Source organism: Photinus pyralis, unplaced genomic scaffold, assembly GCF_008802855.1.
Source record: "Photinus pyralis isolate 1611_PpyrPB1 unplaced genomic scaffold, Ppyr1.3 Ppyr1.4_LG3b, whole genome shotgun sequence".
In the NCBI taxonomy this organism is placed as follows: domain Eukaryota; kingdom Metazoa; phylum Arthropoda; class Insecta; order Coleoptera; family Lampyridae; genus Photinus; species Photinus pyralis.
Window position 1 is genome coordinate 17,583,291 of NW_022170510.1, and position 23,490 is coordinate 17,606,780.

The following is a 23,490-nucleotide window of genomic DNA, read 5'->3' on the forward strand; positions in this document are numbered from 1 at the left end:
CTTTCAAAAAATAGTAATGAACTTTTTTGTAGAGTAGAGCCATTTTGGCGTGTATGCGAAAAAAAATTAAAAAAAATTGTTCAAGCCGTAATGGCTCTTTTAAACTTTTAATACCCTCAACAACCATGAAGATGGTTACGGATCAAAACCAAAATAGGACGTTTTAATAATTTTGTAACAATAAATCTCATTAAAAAAACAATTAGAAAAGCACTATAGAAATGTTTGCTGATTTAACAATTGTTGTTAAACAGGTTAATAATGGTCCAAATGGAGAGCCTCGTGAGTGGTCACACTATGAATAAAGTCCGCGAACGTTTGGGAGATAAACTAGAGATGATAAAATTCGACCCATTTAGTAAGTATTACTTATGTGATCATGAATGATTCGTTTATGAGTTTTCATATTTAACTCTTACAAAAATCTTTATGATCAGTAATGTGGACAGGGTGAGACTTGAGGACTGATATTTGATTGAGTATTTGATTAAGTGAGTGGTGCAGAGGGATTTCGTACACCGTTCCGGGTGCCCTTAACTCGTAACAGATAAGAAACATTCACCTTGGCTTATGGCCTTATTACCATATTATCTTGCACCACATCACAAGCAGATCCTCTAGTTTCCGGAAACATTACTGTTTCACCTACTGTATATATTTTATTACAGACTGTTTAATTTTTGTTGCAGTTCAGCAGAAATCAGTCTACAGAGAAAAAAAGAAAATTAAAAGCATTAAGTAGAAATTGTATAAATATTATAAATGCAAGTAATACACATCCAAATAGCTTTCTAGAGTAACAAAATCACACAATTTATCTTTGAAAAGTTTAAATAAATAAACTATAATAAACATACAATTTTTTTTATCTACACATATAGGAAGAATCTAATAAATTAGCAAAAGGGCGAAAGTCATAAATATTGCAGTTAATCAATTCTTTAGCGTTTTCTATCTGCTGGACACTGGTATGGACTACCACCGTTACGTTCCCATTCCTTGTTGAATTCGTTTTCCAATATTTCTGCTCCTCGCTTTCGAGTCAATCCTGTTTCTTCTAGAGAGAGTTCACACATTTGCATGTCGTCCTTGCCTAAAATTACAGTTTATTGTGTGTGGAAAGTGTTGCCACCATTACCTGCAAGTAATAGTATTGGAGCTTTTTCCGGATGTAACTCCATCTGTCTGGCAACATACTGCCCATCAAAATGCGCAAACCACCAGCCTCTTTTATGATGTTCTCCAACAGCGGTCGCTTGCCCAGGACGTATGAAAGGAATACGAAAATAACGATGGCTATTTTCGATAACTGCAACTTTTTGTTGTATTCTAGGCGCTTTTGTCGCCGCATCCATCACGGATTTTGGCGCACGTTCGTTTTCGTCCATGGTTGTGCGCTTGCGATTCTTTGCTTTCCAAGCGTGATACACCTTTAACCGTCGATGAAACTCATGTCGGCATGCCTGTGTTTGTTACTGTCATTTGTTATCGGAAATTGGTTATTGACGTACCTCCAGCAGTTCAATGTCACAGGATGTATTGATGGTGTCCCGTAGTTCTGAGTATTTCATTTTTGACAAATCATATTTTCCTTTATTGGCTGTTTGGTTGTTCTTCAACTGATCATACCTATAGTTACAAAACCACGTATTAAAATTCTTAAACTTGACTGTTTTGGGCTAAGAACTAATGTAATGCCAATGTCTGTTTTGCTCATATATTTGGTTGCATTACATTACTTCTCTCTCTCTTTTCTCAAGGTTAGTAATAAGGTAATACATAAAAAAAATAGGTACATATATAAAGATGCATGTATAGAGAACTGTGATTGTGAGGAAATCAAGCAACACAATGCCAACATGATAACTGTACACAGCAAGAAATTATTGATACAATGAGTATTGTTCAAGTATTGATTTTTATTAATGTTCCACAGTAGGGCCAAGTTTTACTACGGTAGTTCAACGTTAGTTCAGTTCACTTCATTGGAGAATTTGTGAATTTTAAGCAATCAAACTTCTTTATTAAGTCAATCCGGCCCTTAATACTTTTAATTATGAAACTAAAGAACTGCTAGCTGAATTTCTATTAATTGAATGAAATTGACTATTTAGCTTAATTGCCTATATTTGTGTCGTTATTGGGTTAGTAACTAATTGAATTAAAAAAAATACCTGTTGAGTTTCTTTATTTGCTGAGTAGATCCCACTGGGCCGCTGAATCATGGAAACAACAAGCTTTGACAGTAAGCTGCCACCACAGGTGTACGTTATACTAATACAAGTAAATGTGACAGAAAAGTGATGATGTTATTCATCATTTTAACATAAGCATCTAATTTCTCATTTGGTAAAGTAATTACTATTTCTATCACCTTGTTTTGAAAATAGTAGTAGTATGTATACAAGATGTCCTCACCATTGATTCACTATAATATATGGTTTTTGAAGTTTCAACCTAATACTTTCGGTTTGAATCATGGTCTGAAATAAGAGGAGTGTATGGATCCCTATCTTTAGAATAAGCACAGAGAGAATTCCGTTTATTGTTGATTGAATGCGAGAGAAACGTAATATTTCGAGTCAGCATATTACACTCCTACTAGTGGAGTTTTATGGTGTTTTCTTACAAGAATCACGACCGGGTGCATTTATCTCAAAACGCGGTTTACGAATTACAAACATGGAGTATTGTGGTTGCTTTTTATTCATAAACGGTTGAAGATAGATATATGGCGTCGATGAATTGACAAGTTCTCTTCTATACATATTTTCTTATTTCGATTGGCCATGAGTTTTGAAACAAATGCGTGCGGTCGCGATTTTCGTAAGAAAGAAAAGAGTGAACCAACGCTTCGGTCTCTTTCTTATTGCATCGACATTGATAGTACTTCACGATTTAACAAACAGTTTATACGCTCCCCTTTATTTGACACCATATGGTTTTAATTGATTTTTTATTCAATGGAACGCCTTGATCATTTTATATTTTGTGTTCTTTAATTTTTTTGCAATATTTGGGAATTATTAGCCGTATATTCCCAAAGTGCCATGTCAGGTATGATAAGGATATACGAGGCGTGTATTTAAAGTAAGTACCGGTTTTCAATTACACCATCGCAATCCTACGGTCGATATTTAGCGCATGCGCACCGTGTATCTACATCTGGTGGGAAGTCACAGACTGTCATTATCTCTCTTTTTCAGTCCTCTATCTCATTCCATAAAAATCCAATATGGCCCTCGTATGAAATAAGAAAGTTGTAGCCTGTTGCTTCTACATCTAACGTCTTATGGAAATTCTGATTCAGATTCTCCGAAAAAAAAGTGCCCCTGGGAACCGCCCATTTCCGACAGTTTAAGCTAGGGAAAATGGGAAAAACATTTGACAATTTTCAGGTTTTCGGTGATCTCACTTATTGAATGCTCTAGCATTAATATTATTAGGAGGAAAATACTCTCGCGTCATTTATGTTTACATGGGTTTTCAACTTGTTTTTTTTTTAATTTCAAAACAGTAAGTACTTGCCTACTTTAAAAACATGCCTCGTAACCTCTTAAATAAGAATCAACCTAAAAGCATGAATTTGACCCAATGATTCGTCCAATAATTGTTCTGGTCAGATCACGTATGTTTGGCAGTTGTCACAAAAAAACAAATGCCTTCTCTTGTTCAAACTGTGATATGACAGCTGTGCCTTCTGATTTTTTACTTGGTGTCTTTTTAATTTCTGTGCATTTTTACAAAATAACCATAAGTAATACCTTTTTCCAAAACTTACAAGTGTTTTTGTTCATACATGCTTGTTTTTTTAGTGACTTGACTGTTGAAATCGACGAACTTATTAACAACCGTACATTCGTGCTAGACAGAGAAAATACGCACAACCAACTGCTACCGGAACAATTATTGATCTCCTGTTATTTGTGTTCTCTATTGATACCACCTGCTAATTAATACCTACATCATGTATATTACTAGTTAGGTATGAGCCACAGCAGGATAGGTGTAAAAAAAACAGTTTGTAAAAAGTGTCATGTTTTCTGTCGAGAATTTGAAATGCGCATGATGAAAGTGCCCCAGTTTGTAATTTTAATATTAAAATAAATTTCGGTTCGCATAGTGTTATAGAAAATCTAATGTTCCTTTTTATAAACCGTTTCCAGTCATATTTCTGAAAGAGTGATAAATCAAAAGTAGAAAATTGGCTGATGAGAATATGGTGTGGACACCCCGTACATACTTTGCTATAATACTACGAGCTACAATTTTTATCGTGCACTTAAATCTGTACAAGTGCTATGTACAAATATAAATGTACAACAGAGGAAATGAATTACTTTGAAAACTTACTTTCTTATTACAGATGGGCTTTCTTCAACTTGCCCGTTACTTTCTTGTGCTAATCGCAAGGCTAACTCATGATCTTGCCTTTCTTGCTCTAACTGTTCCTCATAAATGCGTTCTTCATTTGCTTCTTTTTCGTGGATAGCTTGTAGTTCTAATGCCGCTCTCCTATCCGCGTCTTCCTGTAAATTAAAGTGTGATGTCGAATCAGGTTGTTACTGTCTACATTACTTGTTTTAGCCGTTCTTCCTCTTCTTGTTTGCGATGCGCCTCCATTTCGGCTTTTTTCCTTCTATTTGCTTCTTCTTCCCGTAGCTTTCTCTCCTCCTCCTCCTTTCGTTGTCTTTCTCTTTCCATTTCTTCTTGAATTTTTCTAAGTCTTTCCTGTTCTTCGGCAATTTTCTCATCTTGCACTTTCTTCTTTAAGATATTCATCTGATCATTAAACTTCTTTAATAGTTCGTTATAAAGAGAATCAATTACTTCTGCCGATATTGCCTCTTCTTTCTAATTTGCACAAAATTATAAACAAATTATTATACAACTCGTAGGTACTACCTTAATTCTTCCAACTGCAAGCGAAATTCCGCCTTTCAACGAATTGATTTCGTTCATGTTGTTTTCTTTGCCCTTTTTTAGTTGATTTGCAATCTCATTTAACAATTTGAGATTTGCCTCTAAGGATTTCATCTTTCGTATGCCAGTAATTCTGGGTTTCTGTTTTTTCTTAATCAAGTATCCTCGCACAGTTTTTTGGATTTTAATTAATGCCTCTCTGCGATATAAAATCTTATTTTTCACTATAATCGTTATTGTGAGAAAACAATTATTATCAGATGTATACTTACGTTTAATTACGGTAAGTGCACAAAATTGCGATTTCAACCATCTGGATTTGGTAAGCCATTTCTTTACAGTTAACACTATTTCTTTAAGATTTTCGGGGTCAGATTTCATAATCTTGTCAAACTCTGCATACTTTCCTGGTCTGAAGAATACTTTTGTGACACCAAATTTAAAATCCTTTTCTCTAAGTTTTAAGCTTTGCAGCATAGCCTACAAAAATAAAACCCAATTAAAAATCATCAATCAATTAATAATTAAAAACTTTACGTGTGCTGTGCAGTAAATTGACTAAACGTATAACAGGTCATGTTACAGTCTTAATGTGGTAGGTATAATGCAGAAAAAATCCCTTTTTTTGAATTATCTCTTTTTCATTGAGTTTTCTAACTCAATGCTCTTTTTTGACTTTTGATAGGTACCTATGTCATATAGGTAGTTGAGGTTGACAGAAGGGAATTTAATCCCGAAGGGATGAATACAAGATCAAATTACAAGACTCGTTATGTTAATTCTCTCTTGTAGCATTCTTGTAGTCAGTAATCCTCGTAGCCTATACATTTGCGTTTATTTAAAGGTCCACTCAAACTGACGCAGGGAGCGGTAAGTTTGTCGTTCACGCTCAAAAGTGTTTAAACAATGTAGATTTAAATGGATACCAAGCCCATTCTAAGTGTGCGGACACAACAGAGCGCCTACCATCGCTCCACTCATCAAAAAATTGCAATACTAGATTAGTGTGGTTACATCGAAGCGTCGACCATGGCTCCGTACAAAGCTAGGAGCGAAGGTGGGAGTTGAGGTCTAGTGCACAAAATTGAGCTAAATATTTTATTTCCCTCGCCCCACTGCACTTGCTGTATTGAATTGCTGATGGATAAAGAAAAATCAATACTTCTTCAAATCCCATTGGTTGGCGATGGCACTACTGGCGGTTTTTGTTAAGTTTATCTGCAAACTGTTTTAAAAGATAATATAATCAAAGGTTTCTACCTATATTTTCATCCTCATACAATTAAAAAAAACGGATTGGGTCTTTTTTAATTTTTATTCTCCATACAACATACGTTTTACCTTCTTCATGTGTTGACATTCGTTAGGTATAGGTACAAGTACCACTTTTTAGCATCTGAATTAAGAATCTGAGCAAGAAGATGCTGAAAAACTGATACAAAATTCTGGTGCTCCAAGCTTCGATGCGCGTGTATCGGAGCCTTATAATTTCAAAATTAAATACTTTGAGTGTTCCAAACAAAAATAAAAGGCAAAATAAAAAAAATAAATAAAAATCACACAATGAATTTGCAGACGTTACCCTAACCCTTCCGTGAAATATCTAGTTATAAGTTGTGGTGGGGCAATGACAATTTGTCCCTTCCATTATTTATGCGCGTTCGCGCCCCAATGCGATTACGATGAAGCTTGTTGCGCCCCTAATAGTTCATTAAAAGGAAGTGACTATGTGCCTCCAGTTTCACAATGATCTCTTCTAAGTCTCACTGTCTTGCACGCGCGCGAATAAAAGGAAATCAATTTAAAAGCACATACCAAAGTAGGTATGCCATCTAGACATCACTCCCTTACCTCACAAAAAGTCCTTGGGGGTAACTTTTTTAATTCAGCGGGTAAATATTGTTGATACATATTATAAAGTTCACTAAACGGTGTCCTACTAGGGTATCCATGTCCCATAAGGTCTAATACGTATGTCATTCCTGAACACTTTAACTGCATAAGACTAAGAGCACCATCAAATTGCTGATCGATCATTCTATTATTAGGCTTGATGCAGCGTATAAAATTTGTGCCCTAAAATCGAACAGATCAGTACACAAGTTAATAAAGTAGTCATATAAAACATGGCAAGTCTCTGTATAAAACACATACGTTACTTCTAATCTTCTCCATTAACTCCGCAAGTTGCGTTTTAAACTTGTTTCCAACGCTGATGAAGGTCAGTTTGCCTTTTTGAGCGTTAGCGGTTGCAAAAAGTAATTGAATAAATTTATTGGAACTTTCCTGGACAATTCCTTCCAGGGAGGCGTGCAAGGCGTCATTATTTTTTTCAATGAATTGAACCTATGAAATAAGGTGATGATTATCTATCAATTTTAGTGGGTGAAGCGTTACGGTTTGATAACACACAGCACCGGCGAAATGCCTAATCATGAATCCTTCGTCATCTCTTAAATTCCTATGAGCTTTCAAACGTGATGAGCGAGGTAACCCAAGCCGAAAATGATTCTTCCATCGGCTATGCAGTTCAGAAGTGAAATGCATGTATGACGGTTTGGGCAGTTTCGATTCCTCATCCAGTATAGTAAAAATACCATTGTTTTTAGTTTCGATAAGATCTAAAAATTAAGGATCAATTCATCGCCCCAAATTGCATGTGAACGCTTACCAATACAATCTTGATTATCTACAAATTTGATCTCAGGAACATTAAGTCCTTCCCTTTTGTATAATTCCTGTTCAAATTTAAGCACAGTTTCATTAAAAAATTGTTGTAATTTTTCGTTGCAATAATTTATACAAAATTGCTCAAAACTATTTACAGTAAAGAACTCTAAAACAACAAAGTCATCTTTGTTCTTGTATGGATTGTATACTTACCAAAACCCGCAATGTCTAATATACCAATATAATAACTAGATGCCGAAAATGGAATGCTTTGATTAATTCGATGCACAATGTAGTCAAATAACTTGCTGTAGATAGCCTTTGCCAAAGCGTCTCTTGCATTGGCGGCTTCATACATTTTTAAAGGCACCCTGAAGTTGCACGATTAGATAAAGAAATAAAAATGGCCAATTATTACATTATCACAGTTCCCTTCACACCTCCTCTACTACTTTGCATAACTCTAGATACTAGTGATTGCCTCAGCTCCGAGGCATCTATTCCTAGTAATGACGATGATATAAGAAGCGTTTTCTCACTGGTTTGCGACACCCTACAACCACCCCTGGTGTCTTCTGGGTTGTCTTCAAAATTTATATTTCCAAGATGTAGCACTGCTGCCACCATAGAGTATATTTGTTGCCTCTCGGAATCATTTAATCCCAGATTTAATAAGGCTTTGTCAAGAACTTGGAAATTTTCTACATCGTCGACAATTGTGTCATTTAATGGACCATGCAGTACTTGATCGGCACTCTTTTGACTAGAAGACAGAAGCTTTTCATTTTTCAATGATGCAAAGTATCTTGTACATCCACTTTTTAAATACTGAAATTAAATTACACTGTTGTTAAATGTTTATAGTAAATTCTCTTACCTACATTAAAGTGATCAGGTTGTGTTAATTGCAATTGTTGCCTAAGACGTTCGGGAGCACCCGCCATAAGGCTATAAAATACATGATAGCTTCGCTCCTCGCCCGTAGAAGAACATATGCGCGACTTTTCCAATAAATAATGCGAAATGTAACCTCCAGCAACCTGAAATTTGTTGTCAAAATGCACCTCCATAAATTTCCCAAATCGAGAACTGTTATTGTTTCTAGTAGTTTTTGCATTGCCAAACGCTTCAAGGACAGGATTGGCGTCCAGAATTTTTTGTTCAACGGAACCTGTACTGGAATTGCAAAGAAAACGTAACAAATGTTTCGTAGATTCTGTCTTTCCGGCTCCCGATTCTCCCGAGACGATAATTGATTGTGATTGTTTGCAAACTCGCATGTCGCGAAACGCTTTGTCTGCAATTGCAAAAACATGTGGAGGTTCTTGACCTAGTGATTTGCCTCTGTACTTCTGGATGGCTTCTTGTGAATACAGTGAAGAAATTTCTTTGTAGGGATTTACAGCAATTAATATGTTTGCAACATAAGTCTATAAAAATAACTGTTAAAGTGCAGGTTGTACTATAAAAAGTGTTACAAACATAAATTCTGTTTTTGTAGTACATTCTTTTCACGTTATTTAATAGTGTGCTCTCATTTAGGTACATCATTTCACCTAAAAGTATGATGAATTGTATTTGCTTTATAGAGATTTTGATTCGTCGACTTATGATTTGGACAAGTGAAAATTTGGAATTTTTATGTGGTGTTGGGGTTACTACAATTTCATTAAATTAATTTGTTAGTTCCTGAAGTTAGTTCCTCCCAACCACGAACTTATAAATTAAGATGGACTGCTGATCAAACAGATGTGCACGTTTTATAGTTATTTTCTATGGGAATTTTCCTAGTGCTCAAGTTTTGAGACTATTGTAACTTTGAAAAATGACATGTGTCACTGTAATTGATTTAGAAAACGTGAGGGCTTGTTTATTAGTTGATTTGAATTTCGCGCCAAGTGAGTGCACATGATGGCTGCCCCCATGTAGGTGTCATTTGTCAATTCAGCATTAGCAGTTCATCTTAATTTATAAGTTGGTGGTCCCAACATTATTTTTTTAAATTATTAACGATACAAGCTCGATTATATGAACACCATAATGAAACGGGTGTAAAGTTAAAATCATGAGGCGTAGTTTAATTTAACGTTCATCATTCAAAATTTAATTCATTTTATTCGCGTTTTGAGTTATCTAAACGTTCTCGTGAATTGAAAATCAAAATTATCAAGTGCCCATATTAGTAGATGTCATGGTAATCGCGTTGGTCAATTTTGACGTAATTACTTATGAATTCATAAGAACCACAGCCGTCTATAATTACAAGCCATGCTGAGAAGTTTGGCAACGTTGTTCGAAAGTCAATCGGTGGGCCGATTCAAGTTTCTCTTGAAAAATGGTATTTTTCCTCTCTCCTGTGTTTCGCCTTGGTAGTTTTAATACAGAAGAAAGATACTTAGGCAGCTTACAATTGTACATATATTTTATTTATTTACAAAAATGGATAATAACATTTTTATTTGACTTTAAAATTCGGAACGCTGTAAATTGGTAAATGCATTATAATGAGTTTTCCATCGAGATCTCCGAAATTGGTGAACTTCTGTCGAAAGAGGTCGAGGTGAAGCACACGCTTGAGCACTTAATTTCGGTAAAAGGACAGTAAATCGCTCTGCATCAGCGAGGTTTTATTAACGATCAGGTGTGATTCGGAATGGCAGACTTTAAGCCAGTCGCTACTCCAGTGGGTCTAGGTACGAAGCTTTTAAAGAGGGGAGCCCCGTAGACTTCAAATTACCGTATCGTGAACTCCTGGGACTAAGTCGGAAGGTTCCTTCAGAAAATCGACTAGACATGTCCGTGCTAGAATACCTGAAATACAAACTAATTGTATTTTTTCACGATAAACACTTACCGTACTTACGTACCACGTAGTGTGTAGGTCATATTTGAGCTTGTACAGGTACTTTGAACAAATACAAGTGCTTGTAAAGGGTCCAGTAAGGAGTAATCTGCTTTAGAGGTTATGACAAAAAATCGATATATTTCGATTAGCAACTTACCTGCATAATAATTTCTGTTGATTCCATACGGAGTAACACAAATTGTCGCAATCTCGCTCACTTAAAACAAGTAAATAGGAATATTACACCCAAAACACATATAAAATACACCTGACATCTGCCAAATTGAATTAGGAAATCGGCCTACCATGCAGTGTTGCCATAATTCTCAGCACGGCTTGTAATTATAGACGGTTGTGTAAGAACACTAGTTCTTTTATGATAGCTGTAATGCCATTCAATTGGCCATCCACATCTGTCATAATGACACCGTCCTATATTAAAGCTATTAACTTAGACCAAGGAGCAATTTAAGCCGAATTTAGTGCGCTTTTTAATAGATTTTTGTGATTAGGTTGACAACACTGTACTACAGTCTACCTATTTAGGTCACAATAAAGAAGATGGAACAGAATCCTTGTAACATTTGTGTAGGGTGTCCAAAAAGTTAATAAACATCAAGAATAGATAATTCCCATTTTTTAGGATTATTAGAGTTTTGGATTAATTAATAAAATAAATATACCTATGTTTTATATGATCGTATAATTACCTAGGTACCACTACACTAGTACTAGCGGTATAACAGAAATTCTTGAAAGATACTGCATTTTTTTTATACCAAGGTGCCACTTGGTACAGTTGTTCCTTAGAGCCATTTAAACGATTTGACCCGAAGAACACTTGACATTTTCCGTGTGGGTAGATTTTAGAGGGGGTGGGGGTGATTTATTGTAACATTTTTTTAAAAACTAAATATGGCCTAGAGACGAGATCTGGATGTCGATTTCGTATGATTTTAACCCGAGGAATCCAATGGTAGCGCTAGAAATGTAATCCGGATACCGGAAGTCCGTGAAAAGCCGCCATTTTTAGAAAATGACAGACTTTTGATCGAATTATATTTTTAAGGCACACCGGGTCGTGTAAGGTGTCTAGACTTATGTTTTTGGGGTCAGGGAATTCATTTTTGATAACAAATATAACCTACTGGCATCGGAACTGCATGAGAGGCTTCCCTACTGCACTTTTTGAAGACATCGCGCGCGGTGAAACCCAAGATATTCCAAAGTTGTGATATATAAACTTATATTATTTTGTTTAATAAAAATACACATTAACAAGACATAAGATATATTAAAACATGGGGTAAAAAATGTATAAGCCTATGAAGAATCACCAAGTACATCGCTGACCTCCTCTGAGATTGCGTTATCACCACTGAAAAGGCACCTCTAAATAGCATGATGCGGGTCACTCTGTAATTGGGCGCATGCCTGTTGAGGGCTCAGAACAAGAGAGGGATAATAAATAAATAAATTTTACATATAAATATTAAAGGTTCGGTAGTAAATTATGTATATCCAAAAGTATACAATATTCTTACCCTTTGTTTGAGCAATCTCCCATACATTTTTGGCATGCAGGGGAACATGGTAATCCGTGTCGCCGCAGCACGAGTTGGAGGAGCACGTAAGGAGAGCGGCGTATGTCGCTGGCCATATCTGGAGATGTGCAAACCAGGTGATGAGAAGCTCTATAAGTCCAGAAGGATGGGGATGGACTCTTGAAGACAAAGGCAGGAAGGTTCTGTATTGTAGTCCAAGCTGCCACAAGTATGGAAGGCAGTCCGTGCTCTGAACAGGTGTGGTTGCGCGACAGGCTGCGAGACCCTTCGGTGCAGCTGCCGGCGACAAGGATTGCCATGTCCCCCGGCATGCCAAAAATGTATGGTAGATTGCTCAAACAAAGGGTAAGAATATTGTATACTTTCGGATATACCTAATTTACTACCGAACCTTTAATATTTATACCGAGTGAATATTCCCAAAACGAACAAAGAGAATTAACATGGGAAAAGGGGTTTTTGTAGATAGTTGCTCCCCATGTTAACTTAGAGGGTTGACCATGACACCAATCGAAAGAAGATTTTTTCCTCGTCTAATGATATACGAATTAGTTCATTTTCAGGTGTATTTCTTACTATATTATCAAAAACTCGAGAAATCCACTTACCAAAATCATGTTAAGCCATGACTAAGACAAAAAGCAGATTCAAACGTCGAAATCAATATCAGTTTATGACGCCTGGCCTGGCATTAATTTTTTGTAAAATGCGGTTCACTGAGGAAAAAGTATTTATAATAAACAACGTTTACAGCGGAAATGTTTACTCTAGTACGCGATATTTGTTTTCCGTGCATGTGAAAACCTATTTCAATTCGTTAGGAAATTTCCATGGCTTAACATGATTTTGCTAATTGGATTTATGGCCGAATTTTTGATAAAATAATGAGAAATACACCTGAAAATAAGCTAATTCGTATATCATTAGATGAGAAAAAAATCTTCTTTTGATTGGTGTCATTACAAACCGTCTAAGTTTGGGGGGCAACGATCGGCAAAAAACGTTTTTCGCATGTTAATTTCCTACGTTCGGTTTTATAATATTCACCCGGTATGTGAAATTCTTTTTCAGTGGTGATAACGCAATCTCAGAGGAGGTCAGCGATGTACTTGGTGATCCTTCATAGGCTTATAAATTTTTTACCCCATGTTTTTAATATATTTTATGTTTTGTTAATGTGTATTTTTATTAAATAAAATATTACAAATTTATATAGGTATTAAAACTTTGGAATATCTTGGGTTTCACCGCGTGCGACGTCTTCAAGAAGTGCAGTAGGGAAGCCTCTCATGCAGTTCCGATGCCAGTAGGTTATTTTTGTTATCATAAATGAATTCCCTGACCCCAAAAACATAACTCTAGACACCTTACACGACCCGGTGTGCCTTAGAAATATAATTCGATCAAAAGTTTGTCATTTTCTAAAAATGGCGGCTTTTCACGGACTTCCTGTATCCGGATTACATTTCTGGCGCTACCATTGGATTCCTCGGGTGAAAATCATACGAAATAGACACCCAGATCTCGTCTCTAGGCCATATTTAGTTTTTAAAAAAATGTTACAGTAAATCACCCCCACCCCCTCTAAAATCTACCCACACGGAAAATGTCACGTGTTCTTCGGGCCAAATCGTCTAAATGGCTCTAAGGAACAGCTGTACCAAGTGGCACCTTGGTATAGAAAATGCAGTATCTTTTGGTATACCGCTAGTACTACACCTTTTACACAAATTATAGTACACCCGTTATCAATTTTTAAAAATAAATTATTTTTATATAAGTTTTCAATGATATCTCTCTAGTCAAATAGAAGAGATTAGTAATAAGTACAAGAGCATATATTAAGCACCATATAAAGGGCAAAATGCAGTAAAGTCGACAGAAAAGAAAGCCAAACTCTGCATTGACTACGCCAGTTTTTCACTTCTTCAGTACCTAACCAAAAAAAATAATTTCATGAAAATGTGGCAACCCGAATGATCAATGAACAAGTGTATCAAGATTAGGGGACAATCCAACATCCGGAATTTACTCTTGTCCACTACACAGACTGTCTTGAACTGATTTACTTACAATTATCTTCATATTCTTTGTTGTAGTCGCCCGTTTGATGAATTTCACTGAACGCACAAACGCGTTTGGGATATTTTGGGTCTAATGGTTCCACTTCCGTACCATCAGGTAAAAGCTCCGAGATTTGCCCAAGGATATAACCCTCTATGGGATCTCGAGCCCACACAATATCCATCTTTATCTAAAATAAAATAGAGAATGTTAAAAAAGTTAAGTGTAAGCGATATACATGCAGTAAGATTGAATTTAGGGTCCTTTCGGTCTTGTATAAAGGGATAATTTTTAAGAGGAACTCAGTTCCACTTTTTGGAAAGCAAAAGTTTATAAAACTACTCGCTAAATCATCATTAATTTATGTAATTCGCCAATCTACTTTATATACCTAAACTCATCACATTTTATTAACGATCCTCGAGATCGTTTATAATTTTGTATTGCTGTCTGTCTGTCAGGGCTCACGTTCCATTCTCTACCTCTGAACTTTCTCGCTGGGCCACTGGTATGTAAAACAACAAGAATTTGATTTTCTGATTTGCTTGGAAACTTTTAGGATTCTTGTGATTTCTGCGTATTTGCGATCGAGAAAACAAGTAAAAATCAATTCTCGGTAGTTAGCTAAATGAAAGTAAAATTCTTAAAATGGTCCAGTAGGTCCTGGCTTTATTTGGATAATCTCTTGTTTTTATTAGTTTTGACAGTTCACATTTGAAATTGTATCTTGTTTGCATAATTACATTATGTTTAATTTGTAAAGTGTACGGCGAAATTATAACACTCTGTATCGCTAGCTAAATGTTTGAGGACCTATGTTTATATGAACGTTTAGTTATAGAATAAGGCAAAGAATTAGTGCCTTTTGTATTTACATCATATTTAGGAACACCCTGTATAATAAATTAAGGTTAAGGTTACGGGCGCAACAATACATGTCAGATATCATATCTATTATAAAATCTTAATCCTCAAGGAGTTGATGGCTTTTTAATGTTGACTTTTATATGAAACATGTCAATATGCCCAATTACATACCTAGGTATTTGAAGAGGGTGGCGACGATGAAACAGATATTCGGTTAGAAACGAATGAAATCATTTTTCCTAATTCATAGCGTCGTACTGTGGCCACGTTTTAGTCTGCACTTATGACTGGTATGATTGAGTGTTTTTATTTCCAAATGATACAAATTTTAATATAAAAAACATAAGAATAAGGTAAAAAAATAGATATTTATTTTTAGAAGATCTGCAGTAGGAAAATAAAACTAAATTCACCATGATCAAAACTTAAAAATTGACTTTATACATAACACTAGCCCTTACATATTCCAATAGATCTGCTATGTAAACTGTATTAAAAAAAGTCCTGTGACAAAATCGCTTTTCGAACCTTGCGATTGGTTGATTACACGATCGTGAACGCTGATTTCACATGCGCACTCTGAGCGAGCACGAGTCGAATGCTATAATTATTTTGCGTTCAACATTTGATTGACAATAGTGTAGTAGAATTTGGAAAGTACCTATACACTTTTTAATATCCCTCTGTAAGATCAAAATTCAAATTATACATGATTCTTTTATGCAAGGATGCAGCACAATCTAGAGCACAATCTTACATTTTTACAGGTACCCTACACTTTGCCAGGCGCCTCCAAAGTTTGAAAAACGTACACTGGCCGCCATAAATACATGAACACCCAGTGTACTTGATGAACATTTCAGGACAACTGTCTTTATTATTAACGAGCTTCTGCCAGTTCATAATTTTGCAATGTCTGCCTGTCTGTCCGTTAGTACGATATCTTGAAAACGAATGGGCCATGAGTTGGAAAATGCGCTAAAAAGTTATACACGGTTGAAAATTTTGGAGGAAGTGTTCGAAATTGAGGTGTTCGGTCAATTTGCTGCAATTCCAATTGTCTCAAAAGTGACTAATGTGACTACCAGCAACCAGGTCAGTTCATAAGATTCTGAAAAAGAACAAGCTTACTCAATAGAAGATACAAGTTTTACAAGAATTTGGCGAAGATGATTAATCAATTACGATCGGAGAACGAATTAATGTCTCAAGGAATTGATGGAGAATGTTTCCAAAACATCGGCTTTAGAGAGAAATCTAGTCTCTTCTGGAACGGATTTGTAAACAAAACAAACACACCTCGAAACACACTTATTTGACGAAAATCCACACTTGTTTCGAGAAGATCTCCACTTCCGCACAAAATCATTGCTTGAACAGATATTCTCAGAAATTAAATTCTTCACTCAATATATTCTTAGGAGGAAATTTAACAGGAGAGGAGAAGATTGTGAACCATTTTGGGCATTTAATAAAATAAATTTTGTGCAGTCAGAACGTACAATTTGTGTGTGCAATTCATTTATTTTGTGTTATTTATGGTCCGTAACTCAATGGGGTGGTCTCTAGTTATCTAAATGAGCACTGCAATTGACGGTTCCTTTTGAAATGAAAACGATGTACCTATAGTAGGTACCAAAACAAGTCATGTTACTTACCTTCATACCTCCTAGTGCATGAATCCTCGGCGCGAAAAGAGATTTAGGTCCTGTTCAATGCCAAAAAAATTTGGTCACTAAATCTCTTGTCACTCACTGTGTCTTTCGAAACATTACGCATGGTAAGATATAACCTGTTGCAACAGCGAAGTATGATAACAGCTTCACGCATTTTAATTAATCGTATTTACTCACATTAAACAGTAATTTTCAAGATCAGTTCCAATTCACAAAGGAGATTAAACAAGAAAAATAAGAAATTAGTTCTTAGAAAGTCGGTTAATCATAATTGATCCGTCATTATTTATTGTTTAATCTATTATCAGTATAGCAGTAGCAGTAACGGATATCTGTGGTCTGTAATTTAGAGCGAATTTAATTTAGGTAGGACTAGGAGCAAGTCACTTTACTTGTGCACGGCTAACTTAGAATGTATGATATGATAATGTGTGTACCAAATTCGAGGGCGGCCATTATTGAGAACTCGGAAACAGAAAGAAGTGAGAAGCAAAGTTGCTTATTTTGGGACCGAATCTAACGCTGCTCAAGAAGTGAACGAGTTCTGAATACTTTCGGAGATAGGTAACCAGAATAAACTGAAATTCCATAATTTCTTTTTTTGTGACTTTATATGAAGAGATTTTCGAAAACAAGTGACACTTTCTCCTCTACAAGTCCTCGTTATTTTGAAACAAATACATGTATCACCCTATTGTTTAATTACTACACGCTGCCAGCTGCCATCCGAAAAGTGACAATAAAGCAACATTTACATAAAAAAACAGATACGAAAGACATACGTTTCATAGGTGGATGAAGTAACACCATTCCACTCTTCAAAAAATGGTTAGTGTAGGGAAAAAAGAAATTTACTCTTCATTCAATTAATAATTCTAATTAGTTCGCGGCAGTGGATAATTTTTTATGGTACGTTTTCCCGCAAATGCCTCTGGTCGAGTCCCATGTTCTTGGGACTTTTTTATTTTACTTCTGTGTGTGTTTATTACTAATAATTCATTTAATGTCTACAGTCAAGCAACGTTACTCCCAGTTAATACGCGTGTTTGAATGGGTAACTACTCGAAAATTTCGCTCGTTGTTACTATTTGAAAAAATAGTTCTATGGCGACAGGGCGCTAAAAACTCATATATTAAAAAGTTTCGACAATTTTACATCCTTTATACCTAATGTACACTGCTAATTCTAATAACGGTTTTGCCAACAAAATATTTTAGTTTTTTAACTGTTTCTGTTTTTTTCGTGCTAAAATCTGGCACAATTTTAAATACTGGAATCAACCAACAAACGAGTCGTGTTGGTTCGCAACAGTTGGAAAGCGTGTACCTTTTTTTACGCTATTTATTCTATTATACCCTCGATTATACCAACGGGCAAATTTTCCATTTTCCACGAAATTTGCCCGATCGGTATTCTCGCGGGATTAGAGCACTGTACGCGGGTGCACCATCCTGTTGAAACCTACAGTTTCCAAGGTGTTTTTTTTTGTGCCATACATCGTTGTATTTCGTAATAAAAAACGCTACTCAATACAGTATGTACTTTTTTACGGATCATATAAAAAAAATAAGTCTCCGAAACGAAACGTCGGCGTTGTATTGTAATTCTTTCAACGCTGTCTTGTAGAGCTCAAAAAGTGGAAATGAGAAAGTGCTTTTATTTTTTTTGTATCTGTTCAAATATCATCAGAAAAAAATAAAAACGAAATCAGCAAATTTCGGTTTTTCTGACCTATCTTCGGAACTAATCGAATTTTTTAAATGATAATAACTCTTTAATTGCGCATCTTTTCTCTAGTTTGACCATCATCGTATTTGCTATGGTTTCGGAAATCCCGATGACATCTCATCTATATCTTTGACATAAGTAGTGTACATTAAAAAATGGTCAATTATCCTCAATTACTACTTATTAAATTAAAGTCATTCTATCGGTAAACGCCAACATTTCAATAACATAACATACATTAATTTGAAATTAAGGTTATGAGTATGCACCCACATTCAAATTGTATAACTATAAACCTATATTTATTACTCATTTATGTTATCTTCATAAAGTTTAATAAGTAGTGCGTTCAGTTTCGATATTTAAAATATATGCATTTTCTTATTTTTTTTGTTCATCATTTGCAATGTGAGTATACAGGCTCATTCAAATTCGAGAGCCACCATGGGGATGTTGATGCAGTTAACCTCAATTAATCATCCTTGAAACTGATATCTATCCTAGGCAAAAATGCTTGCTTCCAAATTATGGTATATAACCATTACCACCTTTTATACGTCTCGCTATTTATTTTCATTTGTTTGAGATTCCATCGTTATACTCGGACAAAAACAAAGTTTACCCCTTAAATTAATAATTCTAATTAGTTCTCGATAGTCCATAAGTTTTTATGATACGTTCTCTCGTAAATACCTCGGGCAGTCGAGATTCACGTTGCTGTGTTACAACTTCACGCGCTTTTTTAGCGTAACACAACGAAGTTGAGGTAAAGCTTATGTGCTCGTGTTTCCGTCCGTCCGTCCGTTCCATCGAGATCTCGGCCCCTGGGCCACCTAGAGACTTCGCGTTTTCGCTAATTGATAGCTGTTATGGTCTATATTTGCCCATTTCGATCAGTTTAATTTAACTCCATATTTTGCGCAGACTGCGCAATGCCAACTTTCATATTTATAGGGATATTTCTCTGAAATTTTAACCACAGACCCTTCTAGTAAAGATAAACATTTCGCGCATAGAAAAAATTATGTGGGCATGCGCAGTGACTGCGCAATGCCAACTTTCTTATTTATGGAAATATTGCTTTGAAATTTTAACCTCAGACGCTTCTAGTAAAGGCAAACATTTCGCGCATAGTAAAAATAATGTGTGGGCATGCGCAGTGATGTGTGCGCAATGCCAAATTTCTTATTTATGGAGATATTTCTTTGAAATTTTAACCACAGACGCTTCTAGTAAAGGTAAACATTTCGCATATGGTAAAAACTATGTGTGGGCATGCGCAGTGACTGCGCAATGCCAACTTTCTCATTTATAGAGATATTTCTTTGAAATTTGAACCACAGATGCTTCTAGTAAAGGCAAACATTTCGCACATAGTAAAAATTATTTGTTGGCATTGCGCAGTGCATGCGCCGTAACTGCACAATTGCCAACTTTCTTATGTATGGGGATATTTCTTTGGAATTTGAACCACAGCTGCTTCTAGTAAAGGCAAACATTTCGCACATGGTAAAAATTATGTGTGGGCATGCGCAGTGACTGCGCAATGCCAACTTTCTTATTTATGGAGATATTTCTTTGAAACTTTATTTTACTTATTTAACTCCTCTCTTTCTCTGGACGTGGACGTGCTTCAATATGCAGATTCGACATTTTGTGTGCTTTCGATGGCAACGCATCGTTTCAATACTTTGTGTTACGCGGCAATACCCACGAGTGGGTTTTGGAACATTTTTTTTTACTGTTGTTTGCGTTTATTACAATATTACCTACTAAAAAAGGCAAAATTAAATAAAATACGTACAACACAATGCAAATGACACAGCTTGTCGGCGGTGTGTAAGAACGTACATTATTGTGTTACTCTGTCACTCATATGGTAGGACACCTACGCTTTGTCTACATAGGTAATGTGAGTGTGACTAACTGTGGTTAGTGGCAATTTAGAATTTGCTTTACGTAAATTTTGAATTATAGCGAATGCAAGATGGTACACCATGTTATTTATATTATATTCGGTTTGCTGGGGGAAATCTATCAGTAGTTCTAATTGAATACACTACACTACCTACGCTGTTCGATTTACCTTTTATTAGTTTTATTAATTATTTTGGTCGACATTTTGGTGGAATAATAAATAGTTCTCATTTACCTAGTCATTTGTCCAAATCAGGTGTGCGTGTGCCAGCAAATTGTATATTTGCTAAAGAAATAGTTTTCGTCTAATTGCTAGAGCACAATCCACAATCCCACGTAATCATGTGTGTGTGTCATCAAATCTATTGCTCGTGTTATGTGCAAATGTCACGAATTGACCTTCATAAGTAGTATAGAGATAATTAATTTACAAATTGTAGGTCTAGGTTTCTAGCTTAATATTTTCCTCTGGAAGTAGGTAGGTACCAGATAGAGATCGAGGAATAGCAATGACTTCTAAATCCCCTTTATAGGAAACTTATAAAAGCGTGCTTTCATTGATTATGTAATCAACAAGCAATAATTTGTCATTTTCGTTTTAAATACTTGCGAATGGTAGGTACGTACGGTATCTATATTATTTTAATTGCAGTTCTATGGGCGCTATCAACAGCCGGTGTAATATAAATGCTAAAGCTAACAAGTAACTATAACAGTAATACAGCTAGTTTTTTTGTAAATACCTTATTGTGCATTAATGACGGGTCACGCACGCTCCTCACACAGCTTCCTGTTTCACAATGGGGCACGATTTGCAACTGTCGTGTATAGCCGGTCATAAAATGGGATTCCAGTCTCAAAAACATATGGTATTTATGCGAAGCAAGCATGTTACGGTCTATCTCCGTTATTGCATTAATACATTGACTAAATGTTCTGTCACGCTTTTGCCGAGACGTTGGCCTTCTACGTCCATTGTTTAGCTAAAGGTCAATGGGGTAGTAAGTGTGCTATTTTGAGTTGAGGGATGTTTAACACTGTATATTATTAAAACTTTACTATTAGCGCATATTTATATACCTATACAGGGTAGTGACTTGCGTCGCGCATCATAGGGATTTCAATGTAAAATTCATAACATGCCATTATTGGCTCCCCAAATTATGTTAGAGCAAAACTGTATTAAGGTTTTTTATAGACAACAATTTTTTACGTCAATCAACCGCGTTAGTTTCCAATTTTTGACATAATGAAGACAGAAAATTGGAAAAATAACTCCCGCATCTTTTTCAATAATCTGTGATGCCATGGAATTTTATAATACAAAAACTACAATATCCGTCATGCCATGGAATGTCTGCTATAAAATCAATATCAGCGAATTCAACATAAAGAAAGACCAAATTACTAAAAACGATTTCCTAATATAATAATTTACAATAAATGTTCGAATAAGTCACCATTAACTGCAAGACAGTAACCAAGTCGATCATAAAATCCATTTCGAACTGCTGCTAATTGATAACTGGACATCTTTTTGTTTTAGAAAATTCCATGGCATCGCAGATTATTGAAAAAGATGCGGGTTTTATTTTTCCAATTTTCCGTCTTTATTATGTAAAAAATTGAAAACTAATACGGTTTATTGACGTAAAAAATTTTTTTCTACAAAAAACCTTAATACATTTTTGCTCTAAAATAATTTGGGGAGCCAATAATCGCATGTTATGAATTTTACATTGAAATCCCCATGATGCGTGACGCAAGTCACCACCCTGTATATACCCGAGGTTTAAGGAATATTTACTAACACAGAAAACCGGACATTCATATGTTCTTTGTAACAAGAATTATAAAATAACGGACGGACGGACGGAGAGACCGACGGACAGACAGACAGACGGACAGCAATACAAAATTATAAACGATCTCGAGGATCGTTAACTAGTAAAGCGGCCATCGTCGCGCAAGTGGCCAAAGCTTATTTTATGTATTATTAGGGCACGTAAGTACTAAATATCCTTCCTAAAACCGGGTGATTTTTAAACACCTAATGCCGTCTCCGATTATGTACTTTGGTTCCGGTTCTCTAAAAAAACCTTATCCCATAGACGCTGTTTCTTGGGTCGGTTAGTTGAAACAGAACATATCATTCGACGTCAAACAACGATAACTTAGGTGCGATGCGCTTGTAATTTTTTAAAAAATCACTAATTTCTAAAAATGTAATTTTTTATTTTGTCGATTTCTACGGTTTTGAAAAATGGAATATTATAACTAATATTGTGAACAGATGCAGTATTTTTTTTCTCTAAAACGTATTTAGCCTTTTGCTCTAAAATAATTAGGGGAGCTAGTAATTGACTATAAAAAAATTACCATTGAAATCCCTATGCTGCGTCGCGCTAGGCACCACCCTGTATATACCACATGTAACAAGCCAATTGAAAATGGGTCTAATCCAATGACACCGTAGGGTCACACCGATGTGCTCTGCGGCTTTTTTAGATGCTCTGTAGGGGTTTATTATTATAAGCGCTATCCATTATTGAACTTCATTCAGTTTACGGACTATAGCATACTCTTAAAATGCAAAGTATTTTTAGCAGCTATAAAATGAGATCACTTATTTAAAAAGAGCGTATTAAGATAATGGTCTTTTAAGCCGAATCAATTTTTTTTTCGCTTTTTTCTCCTTTTCGAATATTGTAACTCCGTTTAAACAACTTCAACAACATTTTCACAACGGTTAATGAAATAAATGAAAATGCTCTAGCTAGAAGTCTAGAATCAGAATAATCTACGATTTGGTTGTAGCCCACATGATGTCCCTGTTGTCCCAAATGTTTTGTTCGAGAGTTGTAATGTCCAACAAATTTTTTTACTTTTTTTCTCAGCAACTCGGTCATGACGCCCCACGCATCTAGAGTGGTCGCGCGCCACCCTATTAGTTCTCTTTGGTTATCACAAAATCGATTAAAATCGGTGATTGCTTTTTAGGATGGATGAGGGGGGGGGGGGGGTGAAAATTTGTTTTTTTTGCACAGATTATCAGTTTTTGGTCTAGGTACTTAATTGACGTGGCTTTCTTCCGCTACAGGAAGGTAACTTTGTACAGAGCCGCCCTTAGCAAATGGGAGGCCTGGAGGGAATTATTTTTGCGTGGCCTTTTTTAAGAATGATTGCCAAGGGGTGTAGTGAATGCTCCTTGGGGTGGGGGGCCCGAAATTTTTG

At 35.7% G+C, this 23,490-nt stretch overlaps 1 protein-coding gene across 4 annotated transcripts in view; it reads right to left on the reverse strand.

Moving 5' to 3' along the window:
- Positions 1-734: 734 nt before the first annotated feature.
- The window catches only part of LOC116166327 (myosin heavy chain 95F), a 35,178-nt gene continuing 12,422 nt past the window's right edge, over positions 735-23,490 (reverse strand). Inside the window, exons 1-18 of one of the 4 annotated variants that reach the window (XM_031481257.1) lie at positions 21,000-21,075; positions 14,077-14,257; positions 9,076-9,149; positions 8,475-9,023; positions 8,012-8,421; positions 7,807-7,964; positions 7,595-7,759; positions 7,321-7,544; positions 7,078-7,269; positions 6,775-6,999; positions 5,196-5,403; positions 4,906-5,147; positions 4,579-4,854; positions 4,354-4,529; positions 2,175-2,216; positions 1,512-1,629; positions 1,139-1,463; positions 735-1,093 (exon numbers count right to left, since the gene is read on the reverse strand). In XM_031481257.1, coding sequence (XP_031337117.1) covers positions 942-1,093; positions 1,139-1,463; positions 1,512-1,629; positions 2,175-2,216; positions 4,354-4,529; positions 4,579-4,854; positions 4,906-5,147; positions 5,196-5,403; positions 6,775-6,999; positions 7,078-7,269; positions 7,321-7,544; positions 7,595-7,759; positions 7,807-7,964; positions 8,012-8,421; positions 8,475-9,023; positions 9,076-9,149; positions 14,077-14,257; positions 21,000-21,011 — 3,729 coding nt within the window. In that variant the 5' untranslated portion in view covers positions 21,012-21,075 and the 3' untranslated portion in view covers positions 735-941. Of the gene's footprint in view, positions 1,094-1,138; positions 1,464-1,511; positions 1,630-2,174; positions 2,275-4,353; positions 4,530-4,578; positions 4,855-4,905; positions 5,148-5,195; positions 5,404-6,774; positions 7,000-7,077; positions 7,270-7,320; positions 7,545-7,594; positions 7,760-7,806; positions 7,965-8,011; positions 8,422-8,474; positions 9,024-9,075; positions 9,150-14,076; positions 14,258-20,999; positions 21,082-23,490 lie in introns of those variants that run through there. The other 3 variants (XM_031481259.1, XM_031481258.1, XR_004144310.1) reach the window with 3 other exon arrangements.